Raw genomic sequence first — 21,171 nt, forward strand, 5'->3', positions numbered from 1 at the left:
GTTTGTTTCCTAATTCTTCTAGTTTCCATGAATTGCCTCCATTCATTCCTTGTGAGCATTTGAGCATATCAAAGGTTCATAATTTCAAAGGTAAATACTAGGCTAGCTGCCCCTGAAAGCCAATTTAAGCCTAGCCAGTTTCCCTTTTTGTGCTCCAATTAACATATCCTATTTGGTTACAAATTGGCCTTACTCATCCCATGGTCAATAATTATATATCACTCCTAATGAGAATAACTGGAATTATACCATAACTAGTAATTCCAGTCTGCTTGTGGACCAGAAAGTTCTTCCAATCCCCCATATAAACTGTACAGGACACTTGCTCTAAAACCAGAAAGAGGAACTTCTTGAAACCTCTATATTGTACAGCATGTCTTGCCAAGGCACTTCTGTTGTCTGAACGCTACAGACTATATAAGTGATGATAAATTCTCCGGTTGAGAGCATTGTTAGTTTTCCCTAGGTAAAATGCTTGGCAGCAGGTGCAGTGGGCAACTTGTTCAGACCCACAACTGAATTTGCTACCCTTGGTGTATCTTAATATTTCGTTGTATAATCCACCAGTGTAGTTGCTGTCAATATAGATGCAATGGTGGCATCTACAACATGGCCTGGTAATGGGAAAAGAGCTGTCACTACTTAAATAGTGTCTTTCCAACAAATTCTTAATGTTGTACCTCCTTTTATATGTAAACCCTGAGTTACGAAGACATAAGTGTTTAGTATTGTCATTGCTGTGAAAAACAGACCAATTTCTGTGAACAATGTCTTCAATGTCTTTTACATGCAGGGAATAATGAATAACCATATTGTTGAAAAAAATCATGGTTATCACTATCGAAGGTTGTGTGTCTGTTGTTGATGAACAGGCCATGTTTAATAATTAGGCCATATTTTCCATTTCTGTTTGACCAAATGTCTGTTCTGATGGAATCAAGAAGGTCCTCTGGGTAACCCCATACCTGAAACATATTGTGTAAATTTAAGAACTCATTTTGACAAGCCACATCATTGGAGGGGAGCCTAGAAACTCTGGCAAATTGACTCTTGACTATCCCCTTTTTTTGGTGAAATGGATGACAACTAGAAAAAATAAAAAGGTGTTACAATAAGTGGGGTTTCTATATGTTTATGGACATAACTAAAAATACCTTTTGATTTTCTTTGACTTGAGTAGCTGTTTTATCCTCAAACTTTGGTGGATTCGGTTAAGTTACTGAGTTGTTTGTTTATTTCATTGACAAGGGCTTTAACATTCTGGGAATTATTCTTCTTAGTTCTGGTCAAAACTCATTCCCTTTTAATATAAAGCTTGTTCATAGGTTTGAACTAAGCTAACTGCCCTTGCAAGCCTAGCCAAATATCCCCTGTGAGATTCAAACCCTGTACCTTGTGTTTGTAAGGCAAATACCTTAACCATTAGGCCACCCTCCCAACCCCTAATAATTTGGTTGATATTATGGCTCAACCATGTGTCACTTAGAAGTAGGTAGTCTGTCTTAAAGTAATTTCTAAAGGTACCTTGGGTAGAAGGAAACTCTGGTTTCAATTTTATTTTGAAGGATACTGCTTTATAGGCAAATTATATTTATAGTCCAGTTATATCAGATAATATCTGTAGTATCATTGATGCTTTGGACTTTGGACTTGCTGTGGTACATTTAGAGTGGAATATTCCATTTTCTTTAGACTCACCATGTGGTTTGTTTGACTACTTTATTTGATGGTAGAGCATGTTGGGTCTTCACCAAAAATAAACTCAGAATTTTATTTTGTATCTTTAGTTATTGCAGAGTGTGAGATCAGTGTGATCTTGGGAATGCCTTCATAACCGCATGGAGTAAATCCCTTATGAGATGTAGCTTTCAGATCTATCTGCTGAGTGTGCTGTGATATTGGAGCATGACACTGTGTTCCTAAATCACTCGATGCAGATTGTGGGTGGAACTTCATCATCTTTGCATTAGAAGATAAAATATTGTCATCAGACTAGTCACTCATTTTCTGAATAACATGCTATTTTCTTCCTGCTTTTGAGGCAAGACTAATAAATAGCTCGCATGACAATTTATTTCTTTTTTAACAACATTACAGTATCACAGCTATATTTTTCAATTATTTACACAGGTTTGTTCTTGTGGAAAGTATTCCTCTTGGAATGGCATTTGGCCCTGAAGCTACAACTTATAAGCCATTGTACCAGGCCTGGACAGACCTTCTCCAGCTTGCTAACAAAAGTATGCATATAGCTTCTTTCTACTGGACACTGACTGGAAAGGATATTGGCATAAATGACTCTTCTTCCAGACTGGTAGGTGCGGCACATCTTAGACAGCTGATAATACTATAAGTCATTTCGGAACACTAATGCATGATATATGAAATCATAACAAAGATGTTTTAATGAAAATAACCACTGTTAACAGAAATCAGTTGAGAAGTACACCTCCAAGATTCAACTAGCATCAGTATGTGGTTTCCATTCATTGTTAATATGTCCAGTTATAATGGATGCTTAGATTTTTGCAGTGATGATAAAATGTAATGCAGTGGGTGCTACAAAATTAAACAAAGCTGGTTTTATGTAAACAAGACAGCTGTACTTATAACAGGAACTTACTACTATCAGTCAAATTTTCAGATACTATACTATTGTTAGTATTTTGATTTATGAGCTCAGCATGCTTAGTAATAGAATGTAATTTTTATTTTTATCTATAATCTTTTAACACCAGTAAGGTTTTCAGGCTTGAATGCTCAATGTACATCAGTAAACATTTGTATAAAACTGCTAGCAAGCTGGTCTGTAGAATTTAAACATTTGTGTGTCTAGCTTATCTGGCTACAGCTCTTCCACTCTCCTTTATCATTATCTCACATAATCTCTCATGCATTTGATCACTTTCTGATTCTTCTGTCTCATTCATATGACAACATTCACTCAGGCAATGCATCCTTCCTGTTCATGACCTGCTCTTTGATGCTGTATCCTCCCAATTCATTTTCTTTTCTTGTAACTGTTTCAATTCATCCTCAATTCATGACCCTCTGACCTCATCCACTTGAATTATGCAGGGATCTCTTACTAGGATTAGCTATCCTTGGTATTTCAAATAGCATGATTATAGCCACCTGTCCATCCCTTTTACTCAGTAATCACGTCCAGTACCTTTAAATACTCATCATAGCTCATCTGTCTTGGTTTCTAACTGTAATTGTTTTCCTTCTTATCATCCTGGAGACCATGTCTTTCTTCAGGCCAGTCATCCAGAACTAGATATAGTTCCATAACTGCAGCTTCATCAAGGCCCTACGCAGTGGCAAAATGACTTCATTTCTATGACACATAACTGTTCTGGAAGCTTAACTAAGTATTTGGATAGTAGGTATTGCTGCCTTTGTATACTACTTGGAATAGTTCACACTGTTTATGATGATCACACCACAGTCCTTCTCTTCTCCTAAGACTTCCAGCTGAAACTTCCACATTGTGTGTATGCTATTATGTTTTTTTTTCTATAAAGAATAGACCTGAATTTTTTTCTTCTGAGTTCTACCTTTTGCCTCTGTAATCAGCTCACTAACCTATTTAGATATTTTGTACTCGTTTTCAATTTTTCTTCAGTACTTACAGTGAACTTAACTTTGGTGCCATCAACAAACTTATTAATTCCCTTTGCTGAGTCTGGGCAATTTATTGTGAATCTCGGAGAGTCTCTCACAAAGTCCCTTTTAGAGTTTTTGGATTTCATACTAAAACTTTGGTAAATGTCACTGGTTTAACAAATTACTGTATACCAGTATTTTATGAGATGTAGGTGCCATCTTTCACAGGTGTTTTCCACATTTATTCATGTTTTAAAAATATATACTTCATTATGATACTCCTGTAATGAAGGCTCATGGTATATATGCAAATGTCCCCTTAAGGACATCAGATGTTTCAGCTACATGGCTTCTGCTTTGCATATATCCCATGGGCCTCCATTATAGGAGATTTAAGGTATCACACAGAGAAAACTCTAGCTTGCTTGGGTTTTTCTTGCAGTTTTTACTTAATACATTTTCCCCTTTGGTTTGTATACTAGTTTGAATGTTTTGCAGGCACCTTAATGTTTATTGGCATCAGCTGGGTTTAAATGCCAAGTGTTTTTAAAGTACAGTCAAACAATCAATTTATGTTGTGCTGAGGAGGTTATTAAAAAAGATGAAATGTTCATGCCCACAGCTAGTGGGGTTAGGCTTTATTGGTCTGAATATACCCATAACTCAAAAAAACAAGAAAAAAATATAAATTCATGGACATTCAGAAGCTATGAATGCCCAAGAGCATTCAGAAACTATGTATCTGAAACACCTACTGTCCTTTAGAGGTCGTGTATATATATATATATATATATATATATATATTTATATATATATAGATAGATAGATATATACATATATAAAATGTAAAAAATTGTAGTCCAAGAAATGGCAGGTAGTTCCAGATTAAAAAACTCTTCTTTATTCAACCACAGATTACTACATGGACTACAAGTGTTTAACATTTAATTGCAGTTTTCCTGGTGGACTGTAGCCTCTAGTAAGGAAGGTGTGTTTTTTTTACTATTTTTTTTTCCTTTTTTTTTGCATACTGCCTGAGTTACCGTGCAGTACCATATTGTTGTTCATTTTTATAATTTCCAGATTCCTTTGTTGTAACCAGCAATATTCTAATTTAGTGTTTCTTCTGAAAATTTCAGGAAAAAATATTACTAGATATTTAATAACTCCCATGTCATCCTGGTTATAAGCACTTAGCCAATGGTGTATTTTGAACAGAAATCTGATCCTGGGACTCAGAAATTATTATTGTGATGCAGAAATCTTAACTCTGAAGATTTATGCATCATTACTACAAGCATGAGTGATTCAAAGACCACTCTCCTGCAACTGTTTTATGCTGGCAGTGGCAGTAATATGGAAAGCGGTACTGCTTGCAAAGCTGCATACAAATGTGGCAGTCCAGGGGAGTCGCTAATGCAAATTAGGCATGCGATCTCCAGAAATGGCTCTGTCAATAGAATAACACAGTAAAGTTGTTCAGAGTATCTACCTTATTTTTTTTTATTAATAGAGGAAAGTTAATGTCTTTTTTTGACAGCATTCACCCATTTGTGTCTATGGAATGGTCTTGACTTGTAATGTAACTATAGGTAGGTGTGGTAGAGCTGTCCCTGTGTGACTCTGTGTGTGTCTGTCTATGTATTTTACATATATATGTGGACGTATGTGTGCATGTCTGTTGGGGCTTGAAAGTGGCTGCATGGATGTTTGTATGTGTATGTGTGTGAGTGTGTATGTGTGCCTGTGTGTATGTGTACGTGTGTGTTTGCGCGCGCGTGTGTGTGTGTGTGTGTGTGTGTGTGTGTGTGTGTGTGATGTGATAGAGTGGTTCCATGAGTGTCAGTGAGTCTGCAGTAGCTTCTTTATATCTGCATGGATGTGTATGTATGTTTGTGTGTTTGTGTGTGTGTGTGTGTGTGTGTGTGTGTGTGTGTGTGTGTGTGTGTGTGTGTGTGTGTGTGTATGTGTGTGTAATATATGTATGCATGTGTGTGTGTTAGCAGAGCCAGATCATATCCAGATGGGGTCTTGGGCAGGGTAATGGATCAGGATCCCCCAGCAGCCCCCCCAGGCAGTGCCACCCAGCCATTCCAGTGTCCCGTTACTTGGCTATTTCTCCCTAGTTACCATAAACACTGTTCAGACCTGTCATTTTGCATACTATTTTCTTCTTTACTTCTATAATGATTAGAGATATTTTAAACTTTTATTTCAAATGTTATAGCACAAACACTGATAGCCATTTGCTAAACAAAACAATACAGTCTCACAATGAAAACAGACTTAGCATGAGCAATAAGCTTCTCTGCCCTTGAAACTCACATTTATTGAAATGGCATTGAAACCCACAAAGAAACTGCATCCAGCCAGTGGCAGATTAAGTTTAAGTTTTAAACACTGTACACACATTTTTTGGCCCATGCATACATGCATGTGTTCTTTGATGCAGCATCCTGATTACATTAAATTATATTCCTTGTTTAATACAGCACCACTTGTTAGAGTGTGTTTTAAATTTGTAGTTTTAAAGATTTTTTCCAGTAAGAAATGAAACAAAACTTATGAACCAATAATGACAAAACTACCCCTTACAGAACATTTAAACCACAAAAGACCACTCAAGCATCTGTCATTACAGACCACCAATACCAGTTACTATAAACAGTCTTTGCAGAAGTGAAAGCCATCTGAATAATTCCACATTAAAGAGATACATAACTAATGAGATGGCTGTTGCTGGCAAACAACTTTGCATTTCAGTGTTTCATGAACAAATTCAGTGCCTGTTGCCCTTGAAGACTGTCCTTGTTACATTAAAAAAATGGTAAGGTGGTAATATTGCAATAGGGAATAGCTGTACAACTGGCAACAAATTCATAGTTGCTAGGCATCTCATCCAAAGGACTACACACTCAAGAGTGCAGCACCCCCATTTTCCCTTAAATGGGGGCACTGTAATATCAGCACTCAATCTACATGGGGCAGGAGTGGAACTGAAGGTCTTCTGCACCAAAGGCAAGTATGCTACTTGTGCTACTAACATTGCTTTTGAAATCTGTAGCACACACACAGTCTAATGATGGCTATTTGTTGCACAAAACAATTACACATTGAAAACAGACTTAGCATGAGCAAAAGTAAACTTCCCTTCCCTTGAAATTCAGCATTCCTTGAAAGTGCACAGAAACTCAGCAGTCTTTGAAAATGGCCAGAAACTCAACATACCTTGAAAATGCACAGAAACTCAGTATTCTTTGAAAATGCACTGGAACTCAACATTATTTGAAAATTCACAGAAACTCAGCAGTCCTTAAAATGCAAGTGCTGATGACCGTTTGGCACATGATTTAGAAGATTCAGACTCTAGGTTCCTGTACTCAAGGTACATTGTTTGAACCTGAATGAGTTAACACCTGCCATCCCTAAATGGAACATTTTACACACACACACACACACACACACACACACACACACACACACACACACACACACACACACACACACACACACACACACACACACACACACACACACACACACACACACACACACACACACCTCTCTGTATGTCCAAGTCCAGCTTCAGAGGATTCATCTGACTTTGTTTAGGCTTTTGCCAGCTGAACTATCCAAGTTGTCCATTGTCATGAATGGACATAAGTTAATAGCAAATCAGGATATGATTCACTCATCCCCTCAAAGGATACTGTAGGAATCTCTCCTAATTTTCCATAGCCTCGTATTCTGTATAAATTCTGCAGCTCCAGTATCCTTATTTTTGATACCATATAGTTTGGCCAAATTCATGTAAAAAATAATAGTTTCTTTTATTTTATAACATAAATCAGTCTTCTGTCTGTGTGGGACAATACCCTATCTTTCTTCAAGTGCAGTAGTCTTAGCACTACAAATCTTGTCCAGTTAATACAGTTTCCTTATTTGATAGCTGAGTCATTGCATATATCCTCTGCAGTGCCCTCAGATGCATTTTAATATCTTTCTAAATAATTTTTGTCTTGTTGGGCTTGGGAAATTATTAGCTTCCCATCATACCTCTCAACTGTATAGATTTTTGCCTCATATTTTCGGTCCGTTCCTCAAAGAATTTTGTTTTTCTGGCCAGTGTTTGACAAATCATTGCAGACTGAGATCAGAAAGAAAAGAAGAAAAAAAAAAAATATATATATATATATATATATATATATATATATATATATATATATATATTTGAGTTTCAGACTTCATGCCTTTCAGAAAATTCATGTTAATGCAAAACCTGTTATTGTAACAACCTTCTTTCTTTTTAAGAGGAATATTTAAAAATCATCCCTATTTTTGGGCTATTGTTCCCCCTCATTATTTATGGCTTTGTCTAGATTTTTGCTCTAAGAAGTTGAAAGAGGTTGAGAGGTATACCTCACATCTATCATTCCACATTACCCAAGGGTATCTGGTCAGTTCTCAGTGGTGCCAATAGTATTTTACATATACCGAGTGCATTTATGACTTCCATGGCTTTAGGGTATGGATAAATGTAGATATTCTGTGAACCTCCCATTTTAGGTGATAAGTCTGAATGTTCAGGTTGGTTTAAAAACTGGGCTGGTTAAACTATATTTTATCAAACAGCTGAATTGTTAAATGTGGTTCTACTTAAAATACCCACATATGATTTATTTATTATGGATATTTGATTACCGGGAAAGCCCTACTGGGTAGAAGCCCATTTCCAGAGGAGACCAGGGGAGAAAAGCTCCAAATTATTACAAAACATTTTAAGAACAATAATTTTGCATTACAATGATGTTATTAACTTCATGTTACTTACTACTCATCTATGTACATAAATTTATTCCGAATGGAAAAACTAGGTTCAGTTTATTTGTATTAGCTTCCTTAATAAACAGAACATGCTGGAGGGATAGATTCCTGTCCCAGAGACTTCCCATACTCTGGAACAAACTACCTATCTATATCAAACAAAGCTCCTCATTAGCACTCTTCAAGAAAAATCTTGATGATTGGATGGGAGATAGAAAATTCACCCCGGGGATCACTTCTGTGGCTCTGCTTGACAGGGGCACAGGAAAATAATTTTCTTGCATGGCAAAAGCCAGGATACTGTTTGGCTAGGCTTATATAGTCCCTAGGGCCAATAGCCTAGTACCTACCTATGAACCTATGAACCTGTATCTCAAAATAATTTAATTCATTAATTTAATCTCTTAATAAATGTGAACAATATTATTTCTAAAATTCTCTCATGTGAGGACCACATAAGGTTGAAGGTAGTAGGGGTCAATGCTGTTTACATGTCCTTAGCTGCCTCAGACCTTAAATTATAGCTATCAATTTACACTTTGTCATTATCCATTTTTAGTGCAATTTTCTTAGGTTGCTGGCTATGTGTCACAGATGGATGGAGGCTTGACTATGAGCCATCTGACTCAGGTGATTCATAGTCAAGGACTGGCCCTGACAAAGAAGCAGTCATCTGGAAGGGAAATGAATGAAGAGGTTTGGCCTGCTTACCTCTCCTGTAGGGGCATGAGGGGAATGTCACATGGCATATCTCATGTGATGGGCTGCGAGAAGCTTATAATTGACTTTCAAAAAAATATACAGGGTGGAGGTTGGTTTAAAGGTGAAGATGTTTACTTTGATTCGTTCAAGTGAGCTTTCAATGGGTCGAAGTAGACTCATATAAATATGTAATATTAAGCACCTAAAGTTGTGTTTTCAACAGAGAAGCAGAAAGCCTTGGAAAGCGAAATTATCTGTATAATCACTGGCAGAGCTGTTTTTTTTCAAGAATTGTTATACTGGGATTCCAGCTTCAGTCAGTTTATACTTTGCCTCTGAATGGAGCAGTTGAACTTTGTGTGGCCTGAGCACTTGTTTCAGATATTCTTTTATCTTGCGAATTTACATTTTTCTTCTGATTGGTCTTAAGAAATCAGAAGTAGGCAGAATATAATAAACATCTAGCTAGTAACAGTTCAAGATTAAACTCACTGAAGATATATATTATTTTCTCTGTGCATTTTGTCTGTTTAAAATCCTATATTTTATATTTCATTGTATAACTGTTCATTTGCTCTGTATTTAATTTTACAAAATTCATTGCTTAATTTCATTTATTTAAATTACAGAAATATGTTATTCAGTCTTAAAAGTGTGTTGGAGGTAGTTTATTTATTAGTACATTACAGTAATAACTGAATCACTCTACCTGGTGTACAGTTAACCTTTGGCTTCCATCTTTCAATGACTGACTGCTTTGGCCATAGCTACTAAATGGATATAATGTGGTTGGCTTATTTTAGAAATGAACCTCATCAGACCACTAATAGAGTGCAATGCTCCCTTCTGTATGTATTACACCAGACACCTGCAGCAGCTGGAGTGACCTCAGAGGTTTCTCACCAAGAAAACTCAGGGCTTTCAACACATGACCTATATGGACAGACTGAAGGCCCTGTCGCTGTAGTCTGTATCTTATAGGCTGAGCTGCTGAGAGGCGACTTGTGCCTGGCCTACAGAGCAGTCGCAACCCTGCCCTAATGGAAATGCTGCATATCTGCAAGTCAGAGGTGACAAAATTCACTCACTCTAGGGACCTTAACCTAGCCTACAACATTAACTGGACATGCTGGATAGACAGATATGCCTCCCAAAGATTGCCATTCCTCTGGAAAAAACTCCCAATTCACATAAAACAGAGCTCCTCAATGACTGTATTTAAGCGTAACTTAGACAACTGGATGGGAGACTGTAAATTTACCCTGGGGGTGTCACCTATACCCCTCTTGGATAAGGGCAGTAAGTGCTGATCATAGACTCATGCTGCATTTATAAACCATATAACTTGGTCAAGAAGGGAACAAGGGAATAAGATGGCAAGGCTTATAAAGACCCTAGGGCCAATAGCCTAGTAACCTCTTATGAACGTATGAACCTATGAACAGCAAGTATATTTTTGGTGAATTAAATTGGTAATCACTGTGCGTAGCAATTTCAGTGATCAATGCTACTTTTGTCTTTTTTTCATGTACTACTATATCTGTTTACTTGGTGAGCCCATGCGATATGCATGTTATCATTCTCCATAAAGCTTTGTAGTTCATGTTTCCAATGCTTCTCAGGCACTTTGATATTGTAGTGTTTACACAATCCCCATTGTAACAGTCTTGCCACATTATTGTGCGTTTCAATATATCAGGCCTCTTCCATGAGTGCATCACATCTAGCAACAAGATGTAAGACTGTTTCCAGTTGTTTTTTTGCAGAACTTGCATTTGTCTATTTCTCCCACCTTTTCAATGCATTTTGTAGACCAATGTGTACGTGATCCACTATCCTGGGCAGCCATCACTGAGCTTTCATCTTTTGGTTTCCTCAGCATAAAAAGGAAGATGAGTTTAATGGCTTTACTTGGACATTTGAAATGGTGTGTAAGCAGTATGAAACTGACCAGCAATAATAGGTGAAGTTTTTAACGCTTCTGCTTCGCCAGGAATGTTTGATTCTGACTGTATTAATTACTTGAAAGTGAAACGTGTACCTTTTTGAATGCTTTAAACTTATTCCTGTAGCTTAAGGAAAAATTAGATAACAAAAGGGAGAACCATAAGACAGCGTTAATGATTGTATTGCAGATATAAGTGCTTGCTTTAAAGGGTGGGCAAGGGGATTTCAAGCTACTACATTTGAAACATTAGGAGACCTTATAATAAGGCAGCAAGCACCAAGTACCTTGTCTGAAGATATGAGAATGGTAGACAAACTGGGATTCTAACTCAGTTGAAGAGATGGGAAAATGGATGACCTCTGTCTAGCTAATAGGGCATAACTGTACAGGAAAGGGGTACTTAGAACTATACATGGGTTTAAGTGACCCCATGGGGAAATCTAAACCATCACAGTATGTTCCACAGGCAAAGAGTGAAGCCATTTGTTCCAGAACATGATGAGGTCTCGGGCTTATATGTTTCCAATGATGGAATCATCTGGGACATGTATGATCCAAACTGTCAAGGAGACAGTGTAGCAAAAAAAAAGCCATTTGAGGGAGCTAAAACTCTCAAAGTGTTATACACTTTTGCTAACAGTCGACAAAACAAACTAAATGAAACACTGGCATTCAGAACAGGACACATTTTATAATGACTAAACTGTTCTATCATAAACAGTGGGTATCTAAGTTGAAAATTAAAGGTTACTTTTTCCTTGCCTGTTGTAATTATTACAATAAAAATGATTTTCATGTTTTCTCTCCGGTAACACAACTGTTTCTATTTTTTATGTGCAGGGTGAAGATATTCTTCAGCAATTTCAAGTTTTACTTTCCAAAAATGTTTCAGTATTTGTTGCATCAAACATACCTACATTGGCTCCATTCTCTACTGATCTCAAGATCCTGAAGGAAAAAGGTACCGTTTTAAATGACAGCTACACCCAAACCACAGCACTTACCTTCCTCACAGTATATCTTCCTCCCAACAGTATGATATACTTTCTCATATTATAAGAGCATGACTTAGCAGTTTCTTCTCCTCTATGACATTTCTGTTATAATCATCTTCTTTGGTATACAGCATTTTGGGACTGAATAGAATCTGATGATCTTTCTTTATGAATTTGTCTCTTACACTTTATCTATCACATTTAACAGTTTCTTTCCAAAGAAAACACTCATAGGAAGGTACTTCTCACTCTTTTTTTTATTTCATACTTACCATTGTCAAGATAAAGCTATGCACTATTTACAGCTGCCTTATTTCCCATTCTGTGGGGTATAAACCTACTGAGTGTTTGGTAATCTGAAGTTGAAGGAGCCTGATAATCAATTAGAGCAACTTTACTAGGTAGCTGATCTTTATAAGTCAGGAAATAGGATACATTTGCTGATGCAGGGAAGGTAAGTGGGAGAAAGGCAGTGCCTGATAATCTCAAAATTCCATTTTTAAAAGGTTTTGTTATCTCATCCATTTCTTTTTACTTCTCTGGTAATGTTTTATAGATTATATAATGTAAATGTAAGAAAAAAATATGTATAAGTCACTGCAGACCAGTCACTGACACTTTTAGTATATATTCTCACTGTAGTAGTGAATTGAATTGTGATCTGACAGGATCAACTAAGCTGCGTTAATTTCATCAGCGCTGCCCATATAGGTTCATAGGTTCATAGCTAGGTACTAGGCTATTGGCCCTAGGGCCTTTATAAGCCTAGCCAAAAATGTACCCTGGCTTTCGCCACCCAAGAATTTTTTTTCCTGTGCCCCTGTCGAACAGAGCCACAGAAGTGATCCCTTGGGTGAATTTCCTATCTCCCATCCAATCATCAAGATTTTTCTTGAAGAGTGCTAATGAGGAGCTCCGTTTGACATATATAGGTAGTTTGTTCCAGAGTATGGGAAGTCTCTGGGACAGGAATCTATCCCTCCAGCATGTCCTGTTTATTGTGGTGACAAGGTTTAGGTCCCTAGAGTGTGTAGCTCGGAGGGATTGGGATTTCTTTAAGTGGAGCATGTCCAACAGCTCTGGGTTTGACATAGCTTTGTATGTTAGGCAGAGATCGCCCCTGAGTAGGTGATATGCGATGGAGTAAAGCTGTAGTTTTTTGAGACGGTCTACGTAGGGCATCTCTTTGAGGCCAGTAATCCTCTTATAGTGGATTACAGACAAAAATTAGCTTTTCAAGAAAACAAGTTCACATCAGGATGTCTGATCCCAGGGGGGACATCAAGGTTAAAAAAAAAAAAAACTAAAATTAGTAATAAGTTTTTAACTGGCAATGACTAGATAGTTTATAAGTGATGTATAATGTTTACAATTACAGTTGTTTCAATGGGGTCTGTGACGTAAACTGTTTGTAACTTAAGTGATATCATTTTGTATGTTTTTCATTTATATAAATGTAAGATTGTCTTTGTCATATGTATAAATTTAATAAAGATGTTTGGGAAAAAAAAGACTTGCACAACCCCAAAAATTAGTAATAAGTTGTTATTTTGCTACTGGGAAGTTTGATGTGTAAACCTTTGAGAGAAGAAAACAAAGATATATATAAATATATTTTTTAAATTTCTACCTATACTATCCCTTTAGTTATTTGAAACAGAAGGCTACATTTCAGTTTTATTTTTATTTTATGTTGATATTAAATCAATCATCAATCCATTCATTTTGTTTTAGAAACCAGGATGTCCATTTGGGCCAGGCCCAGGGAGAAAAGCTTCACATCAGTCATACAGTAATTCTTCTTTCGGCTTTTCCTGGTTAGGGGTCGCCACAGCGGATCACCTGTCCACTCATGATTGGCAGTGGAGTTTTACAGTGTCGAGTTGCCAGCCTGGCGCCCAACCTTCCATAGAAGGCACACACATGCACGCACTCACACCTAGGGCTAATTTAAAGTTTCCAATCCACCTACAGCATGTTTTTGGGATGTGGGAGAAAACTGGAGCACCTGAAGGAAACCCACGTGACCACAGGGAGGACATGCAGACTCCACACAGAAGGCACCCCAGCTGAGAATCAAACCAGAAAACCTCTTGTTGTGAGGCAGCAATGCTAACCGCTGCACCACCGTGGCTGCCTAGCAGTTATGCAGTAATAATGAGCTGAATTACATAAGGCTTAAACAATTTGCACATTAGTAAAAATGTTAAAGATAACATAACTCATTGATGCCCACAAATTGCTTCTCAGAAAAGCCCATACTATTGAGTCTGTTTAGCAGAACAATGAATATTGACAATTTTTTAAAACTATCATTACAGTAGTTTGGGAGTGCATGCTCAAGGTCCTCTACATGAAGATATGGGTTTTGCCTCCTCCAGAAAAAAAACTGCCAGCACTTACCATCTCAGGAGAAGGAGTTCAGTCATCAGAATTTTGCTGAAATGGGATTTGGGGACATACTGTATTAAATAATATAAGCACGAATACGAAAACCTGCATTAAAAGAATCAATTAGAATTACACAAAAAGTACAATGAATAGTGTGAAGGTGTTATACTGCCTCATGCCTACACAGAAAGAAAAAGGTAATACTTAAAGGAATTCACTTGATATAAAGCTATGGGACATTCTGAAAAAAAAAACGTGGAAGCATGGATATATATATGCTTTGGTAAAGAAGATAAAAAAGGATTGTAAATGATCTGAGGGAAAAGGAAGACAAAAGAGTTAACATTAATAAGGTAGAGAGAGAAAAAAAAGCGGAAAGGCTAGAGTATAGGATAGGGTGGGTGAGGTAAAAGAACATTAAGCATGGAGAAACAGTGGGTCATAAAAAATTTAATAAGGCATGAAAGGGAAGCAGTGACAGGTTTGCCACAGTATTATACTGTCTGGGTTGATATTCATTTAAAATGGCAATGTAGAGGAATCATTGCTTTATAAGCTTATGGAAGATATGTATTTTCAAATGACTTTACTGTTGGAAGTATAATTGTTTCCGATTTAAGAATGCAGTTTCAAAACCTTTCAAAAGCTCTGAATGATGCAATTTGTTTGCTGCATGAGGGGACATACAAGTTTATTATTTGGAGTTGAAGAAGCAGCTTCTAGAACACAGAAAATGATTTGCAAATGCCAGGTATACAGTACTGACAGCTTTTATTTTTATATAATTTTAAGTAGAAATTTGCCCTGCAAAATGTTTCAAGTAATTAATGTGGCATTTTAATCTTTTATGTATTTTTATGTAGTATCAGGATTTTAACTTGCATTCAATGAAAGACCAAGATGTTTAGTGGATAAAACAATTTGAACAGATTCATCTTGCTCAGAGGTCAGTGAAAAATTCTATGGCATTGGATATTTGTCTTTTGTAGGCATATCATTATACAACTGGATTTGGTGGGTTTAAGTAGCGTGGATCAGCAGTCATGAAACTGCTGTCCTATTTTGCAGGGAGATAAAGGCATGTTGCAAGGAAGATAGGAGTGAAGTAATACTGCCATATATGCCAATTAAAATGGAATAATTTGTATACTGAATGGGGTGAAACACACTTCAGTGTTTCCGCAGGTGTCAGATATAAATATTAAAATGAAATGGTCCCTGAATAGTATGATGGCGATTGTCTGTGGGTTTTAACTGTCACACTGCTACCATCAACATTTTACATACAATGGAACTGGCTATTATGGGCTTTTACTCACACCACTGGAACACATGAAAATATGAAAGGCATTTGGTCTTAAGGGTATATGATAAATGAACACGGCTACCTTGGGTCATGGATAAGTCCTACCACACTACCTGATGAGCCCCACACTATCCAGAGAACAAAGCTAGGTGAATAACAATATTTAGTAACAGACTATCAGAACTGAGAGAACTGAGAATTGCAAATAAGATATATCGCAAGGCACAACTGTGGCTGTGTTACAATTCTAAGTTTTATTTATTAATACTGATCATCAGTATGTACACGTTTCTGAACAGACAGGATGTATTTAATATTGTTTTGTATTTCTGCAGTAGATTGTTTTATATTTGGTGTCAGAACTGTTCAGGGCAGGTGAAAGAGGCTGTTCTCCAGCTAGGACTTGACCCTTGACCCTCTGTATCATCATGAGTGGTTAAGTGATCCTTCAATATACTTCAGAAAGCTCTCCACCTGGGGCCATATATCGACCCACTGCTCTTTCTACTGAAGCACTGACCAAATGGTCTAAGGTATCAGAATTAAGGCTAAAGCTCATCATTCTTTTATAGTGGTCTGATGTCTAAATATAGATGTGGGATAAAATACTACTTTGGACAGCAGAACTGTAGTCGGCAGTTAGAACAGAAGATTAAGGCAATGAGTTGTTAATGAGCTGGTTTCTGTAGTCCATGTTCAATTCCCTCATCCTCCATTTGTCTACTATGTTACTCCAAGGAAGTCGCTTAACCAGGCAATGCTCCAGAACAATTGGAAAATTGGGCCATGCTCTTCAGTTGTCTTCTGGACCACATGCTTAGTAACTACCTATGTACCTGCTCCACCTATGTCTGAGACACATCATTCTATGTTGGTGGGCCAATTGTTGGTAAGGGTCAGTAACCCCAAGAGTGAGACACACAGGCTCATCACCTTCATGTACCTCAGTCACAACCTAAGCATAGAAGGGATGTGGTCGAAGCACCATATGGTGGAAAATTTATGTTCTGTACCTGCAGTGAGGAGACAAAATGAGAAGGTAGTCATAAGTGACTCCACCCTGAAATTAATAATTTAACAGACATGTCAAATCATGTGAGGTGAATAACAATGACTGGCTACAAGCCTCTCTAGTCTCATGCAGAAGGTAACATGATTTGCATCATTCTGTGTTCTTAATAGGAAGGAAAGGATACATAAGAGAACCATGATAACTGTTAAGATAGACGACAGAACAACTAATAGAGTCCTATAAGTACTGCAATCAACTGAGTGTCAGGAAGCAGGGAAATGTGTGTCCTCTACATGTGTATTAAGATACATAAAAAGAATAAGGCACAATTGTATTATCCTACAGCCACTGTTTCATGGGGCCTCATAGCCTAGAAGAAGGGATTGCAGAAAGCCATATGAAATGTAGTAGGCACATCATCTTCAGTAACATCCCCATTTTAACCTGACATGGGAGATCAAGACAGTAGCAAGCCACTTCATAGGCAAGGTTGACAACTACTTGCCAAAATCAACAACAGTCCCAAACGTACAACAGAATAAAAGACATACAGAAAAAAACACAATACACCACTTACTCATGACACTCCTGCCTAACATCCACTTCCACCTCATGTAGCTCATCTGGGCTCCTGTTCCACAATTAATCAAAACAATACCTGTATAGTTCCTTCATCCTGATGATGCCCATGGCTGTGGGCAATTCCTCATCCAGGTCATGCTGGACATCCACATTTTTTTAAAGTGCACAATGACAGCAGCTCAGAAAGCACTCCATGAAATGGACTTGAAGGAGATAAACATGCTTGCACTGTGCATGCAGTGTCTGGCAGACACGAAAATCAGCTGCCATTCTTCTGAATCTCATCAGAAAACAAATGGTGTTACTTTCATGAGGAACAAGATGGTGACCTATAGCTCACACCTATAATTTGATTTCTGTAGCTGTAGTTCAGTAATGCAAGGGCCAGAAGGAGACATCTTATTGCCAGCCATGCTTACCAAAACCATCTCAGAGGTAATTATAGGTTCATAGGTGTTTACTAGGATAATGACCACAAGGGCCTTTTTAAGCCTAGCCATGCATCCCAAATCTCTGATAAGTTCTGATACCCTTGATAAGTGCAAGCATTGACCTGGGAGATATACCATTTACAGGTTACCTGTGTCCATTAGAGACATAGGTGCCAAACCAGGGATGAAATTCTGGTTTTCCATCCAAATGTCCAAGTTGCACTTGAATTGGGTTAGGGAGGAACTCTGCTTCACATGGATGGGAGCCTGTTCCATAGTGTCTGGGATACATACCTATCTTTTCAGCAGGTCCTATTTATATCATAGGCAAAGTTAAAGTTTTTAGAACAGGTAATTCTGGTGCTGTTCGTTTTGTGGAATGCAGGAGGTCCATCAGAGTGGGGTCTGATAATGCCCTGTATGCCAGGCATAGCTCTCCCTCAAAAGCCTGTAGAAGACAGAATACAGGGATAGGGCCTTGAGGTGGTCTGCATAGGACATTTTACTTATGCCTGTATTCTTTTAGTGAGGAACCTCTGTAGACGTTCCAATTGTTGGATATGCCTGGTTAGGTATATACCAAAGGGAGCATTGTACTCAATGATAGGTCTGATGAATCCCTAATACAGTGGAACAATGACTTCCTTAGACTTAGATGCCATACCTTTGTTATAAATTGCGCAACATAGAATGATTTAATAACTACTGTAGACATGTGATGGTCAAAAGCTAGAGTACTATTTATGTGTGTCCCTAAGTCCCTGACTACTGGGTCAACTCTAAGGGGTGTATTGTCAATATGATAGTTAACAAGATGGATGACCTCCCAAAGGATACTATTATGGATTTCTTGGCATTTAGTTTTAGTCCATGGTTCTCACACCAGTTGTTTGTCTGTGTTAGCCCCTCCTGGAGAACATTGTGTCAGTGTGAGATTCAGTGACAGCTCCTAATTTGCAATCATCTGCAAATTTAGTCAGCCAGAGACCACTGACATTTGCCTTGACTTCTGAGAAGTAAATGCCAAAAAGGAGAGGTCCAAGGACTGATCCCTGAGGGACTCCACTTGTGACTGGTCTCTTTGTAGAGGTGGACTCCCCAATTCTAACTTTCTGGATCCTGTCTGTGAGCAAATTGATTATCCACTGGGTAACATATGGGTTTGTACCTAACCTCCTGAGTTTGTCAATAATACCTGAGTGGGGTATTGTGTCAAATGCCTTGGCCAGGTCAAGGTGGGCAGTGTGAATGATTTTGCCCTTATCCATTACTTTGGTGACTTTCTCAAAGAAGTCCATCAGATTGCGTAGGTATGATCTACCCTTGACAAAACCAAACTGGGTTGGGTCCAGTGTCTGAAGGTTTGCTATATCTCTATTGATCATCTCCATGAAAATTCTTTCCATGGCTTTACATATAAGACTAGTGAGACTTATGGGTCTGTAGTTTCCAGAGTCTATAGATGGCCCACCTTTGTGCAGAGGGATGACTGTTGCCTTTCTCCATTCATGAGGCACGAAGCCTGTTTGGAGGCAAAAGTTAAATAGTAATTCCAGAGGCTCTGATAGGTTACATTTCATGCTATTTAGAAGGCATCCTGGGATATTGTCTGGGCCCATCGATGCAGTGTTCTTCGTCTTAGAGAGAGAATTAAGGACCTGTTCCCTAGTGGTAGTAGGGGGAGTTATATTTGATGATATTTCCTGAGGGAAGGTTAAGGGGGAGAGAGGGGCAAAGTTGGAGCTGAATTTATCAGCCAGGAGGTTTGCTATTTCTTCTGGCTCAGTACAGCTGGCTCCATTTACAATGAGCTCTGCACAATATTGTGTACTGCTTTTGAGGTTGTGGACATAGCTAAACAATGCTTTGTGGTTGTCCTTGGCCTGGGAGGTCAAAGTTACCTCAAATTTGGCTTTAGTAGTCTTTATTTGTCCTCTGAGTTGTTTGTTTAGTTTGATGAGAGTGCTTTTATGTTGCTGGGTGCTGCACCTGTTAATTTTTGCCATGCTTTTCCTTTTTCCTGTTATACAGTCTATTGATTTTCTGGTTCCACTAGGGTGGCTTGTTTTTTGAGTTAGTTTTGTATTTATTCCTGGTGAGTACAGCTGCCTCTATGCAGCTATTAACATGCATGTACAGGGTTTCTGTGAACAGTTCTGCATAGGCAGCAGTGTTCTCCGGGCTTATGGGGACTTGACATTTTGCCAGGTTATCACTTAATAGCAAGAGGTTAGCCTTAGAATAGTTCCTGAATAGTCCAGGTTTAGCTGGGAGGGTCCAGGTTTTATTTTTACTTCAAAAAAGACAATTTGTGGTCCAACCTTATCAGGGAAGGTATTACAGTAGGGGGTGTGCAGCACTCTCCCATATTAGTGAGGACCAGATCCAGTATGGTTGCACCCTTGGTTAGTGCATTGGCTATCTGGTCCAGGGAGTTTGTGTTTACAAATTCGAGGAATCCCTGTGCATGTACCTTTGGTGTCATATAGGATTCCCAGTTAATAGTGGGGTAATTAAAGTCACCCATGAATAAGGTATTGGGATGGATGGTTAGTGTTTCTAATAAGTTTAAATACATGGTATGGGTTTCCTGGATCATAGAGGGGGACCTATAGCTTGCAAGGAAGTGGTATTAGATTTTGCCTATGGTGATTTGAACACGGAACAGCTCAAGTGCATTGTCCTGTTTGACCAGCCTTGAAGTATATTTATTTTTGATGTAAATAGAGGCACCTCCACCTTTAGTCCCTGCCTGTGAAGTACCTGGCCTAAATGTGTGGAACACATTATAACCTTGCCAACCTCTTGGGTCTTATCTACAAACATTAAAATCAGATGTTACCAATATTAATATATTTTAATCTGAACTATTTCTGGTTAACTATTAAATTTATACCTGCATGGTTTGGTTGTCCATTGTATCTAATTCAGTATTACTGACACAGTTGCTCATGCTTTCAGTTTCAACTCCAAGTTTGCACAGCTTTCTTCTCACATTTAACACTTGACTATTTTCTGAAGGTACCTGTATTTATCCCTCCCCCCTTTGTTCTCAGCACACCCCTTACTTAAAGATTCTGAATTATTATCATTTATTTCTTTTGCTATCAGACATATTTCTGGACCATTTAAGTCTTGGTTGTGAAAGCTTTGTGACTTCTCAAGCTAGGTCCTGTAAAAACAGCACTTTATTTATATATGTATTCAAATTGTGATTAGGCTATGTTCCTTCTGTGCATAAGATTGTCAGGATACAGACTTTGATAAAAAGGCAATCCAGGATGGATCAACCAGTATGAGCTCAAATGACAGATTTTGTGCACATATTTTCAAGCTGTGGCTAGACCGTCACGTAAACAATGTAAATAAAA

General features: G+C 38.0%; 1 protein-coding gene across 1 annotated transcript in view; it reads left to right on the forward strand.

Annotated features, from left to right (window-relative positions):
• Window positions 1-21,171, forward strand: part of PLD4 (phospholipase D family member 4) — a 420,480-nt gene that overhangs the window by 73,923 nt on the left and 325,386 nt on the right. Inside the window, exons 4-5 of the mRNA XM_044074359.1 lie at window positions 2,131-2,314; window positions 11,924-12,044. Coding sequence (XP_043930294.1) covers window positions 2,131-2,314; window positions 11,924-12,044 — 305 coding nt within the window. The remainder of the gene's footprint in view (window positions 1-2,130; window positions 2,315-11,923; window positions 12,045-21,171) is intronic.

Source organism: Protopterus annectens, chromosome 6.part0, assembly GCF_019279795.1.
Source record: "Protopterus annectens isolate FY-2018-M chromosome 6.part0, PAN1.0, whole genome shotgun sequence".
Lineage (NCBI taxonomy): Eukaryota > Metazoa > Chordata > Ceratodontiformes > Protopteridae > Protopterus > Protopterus annectens.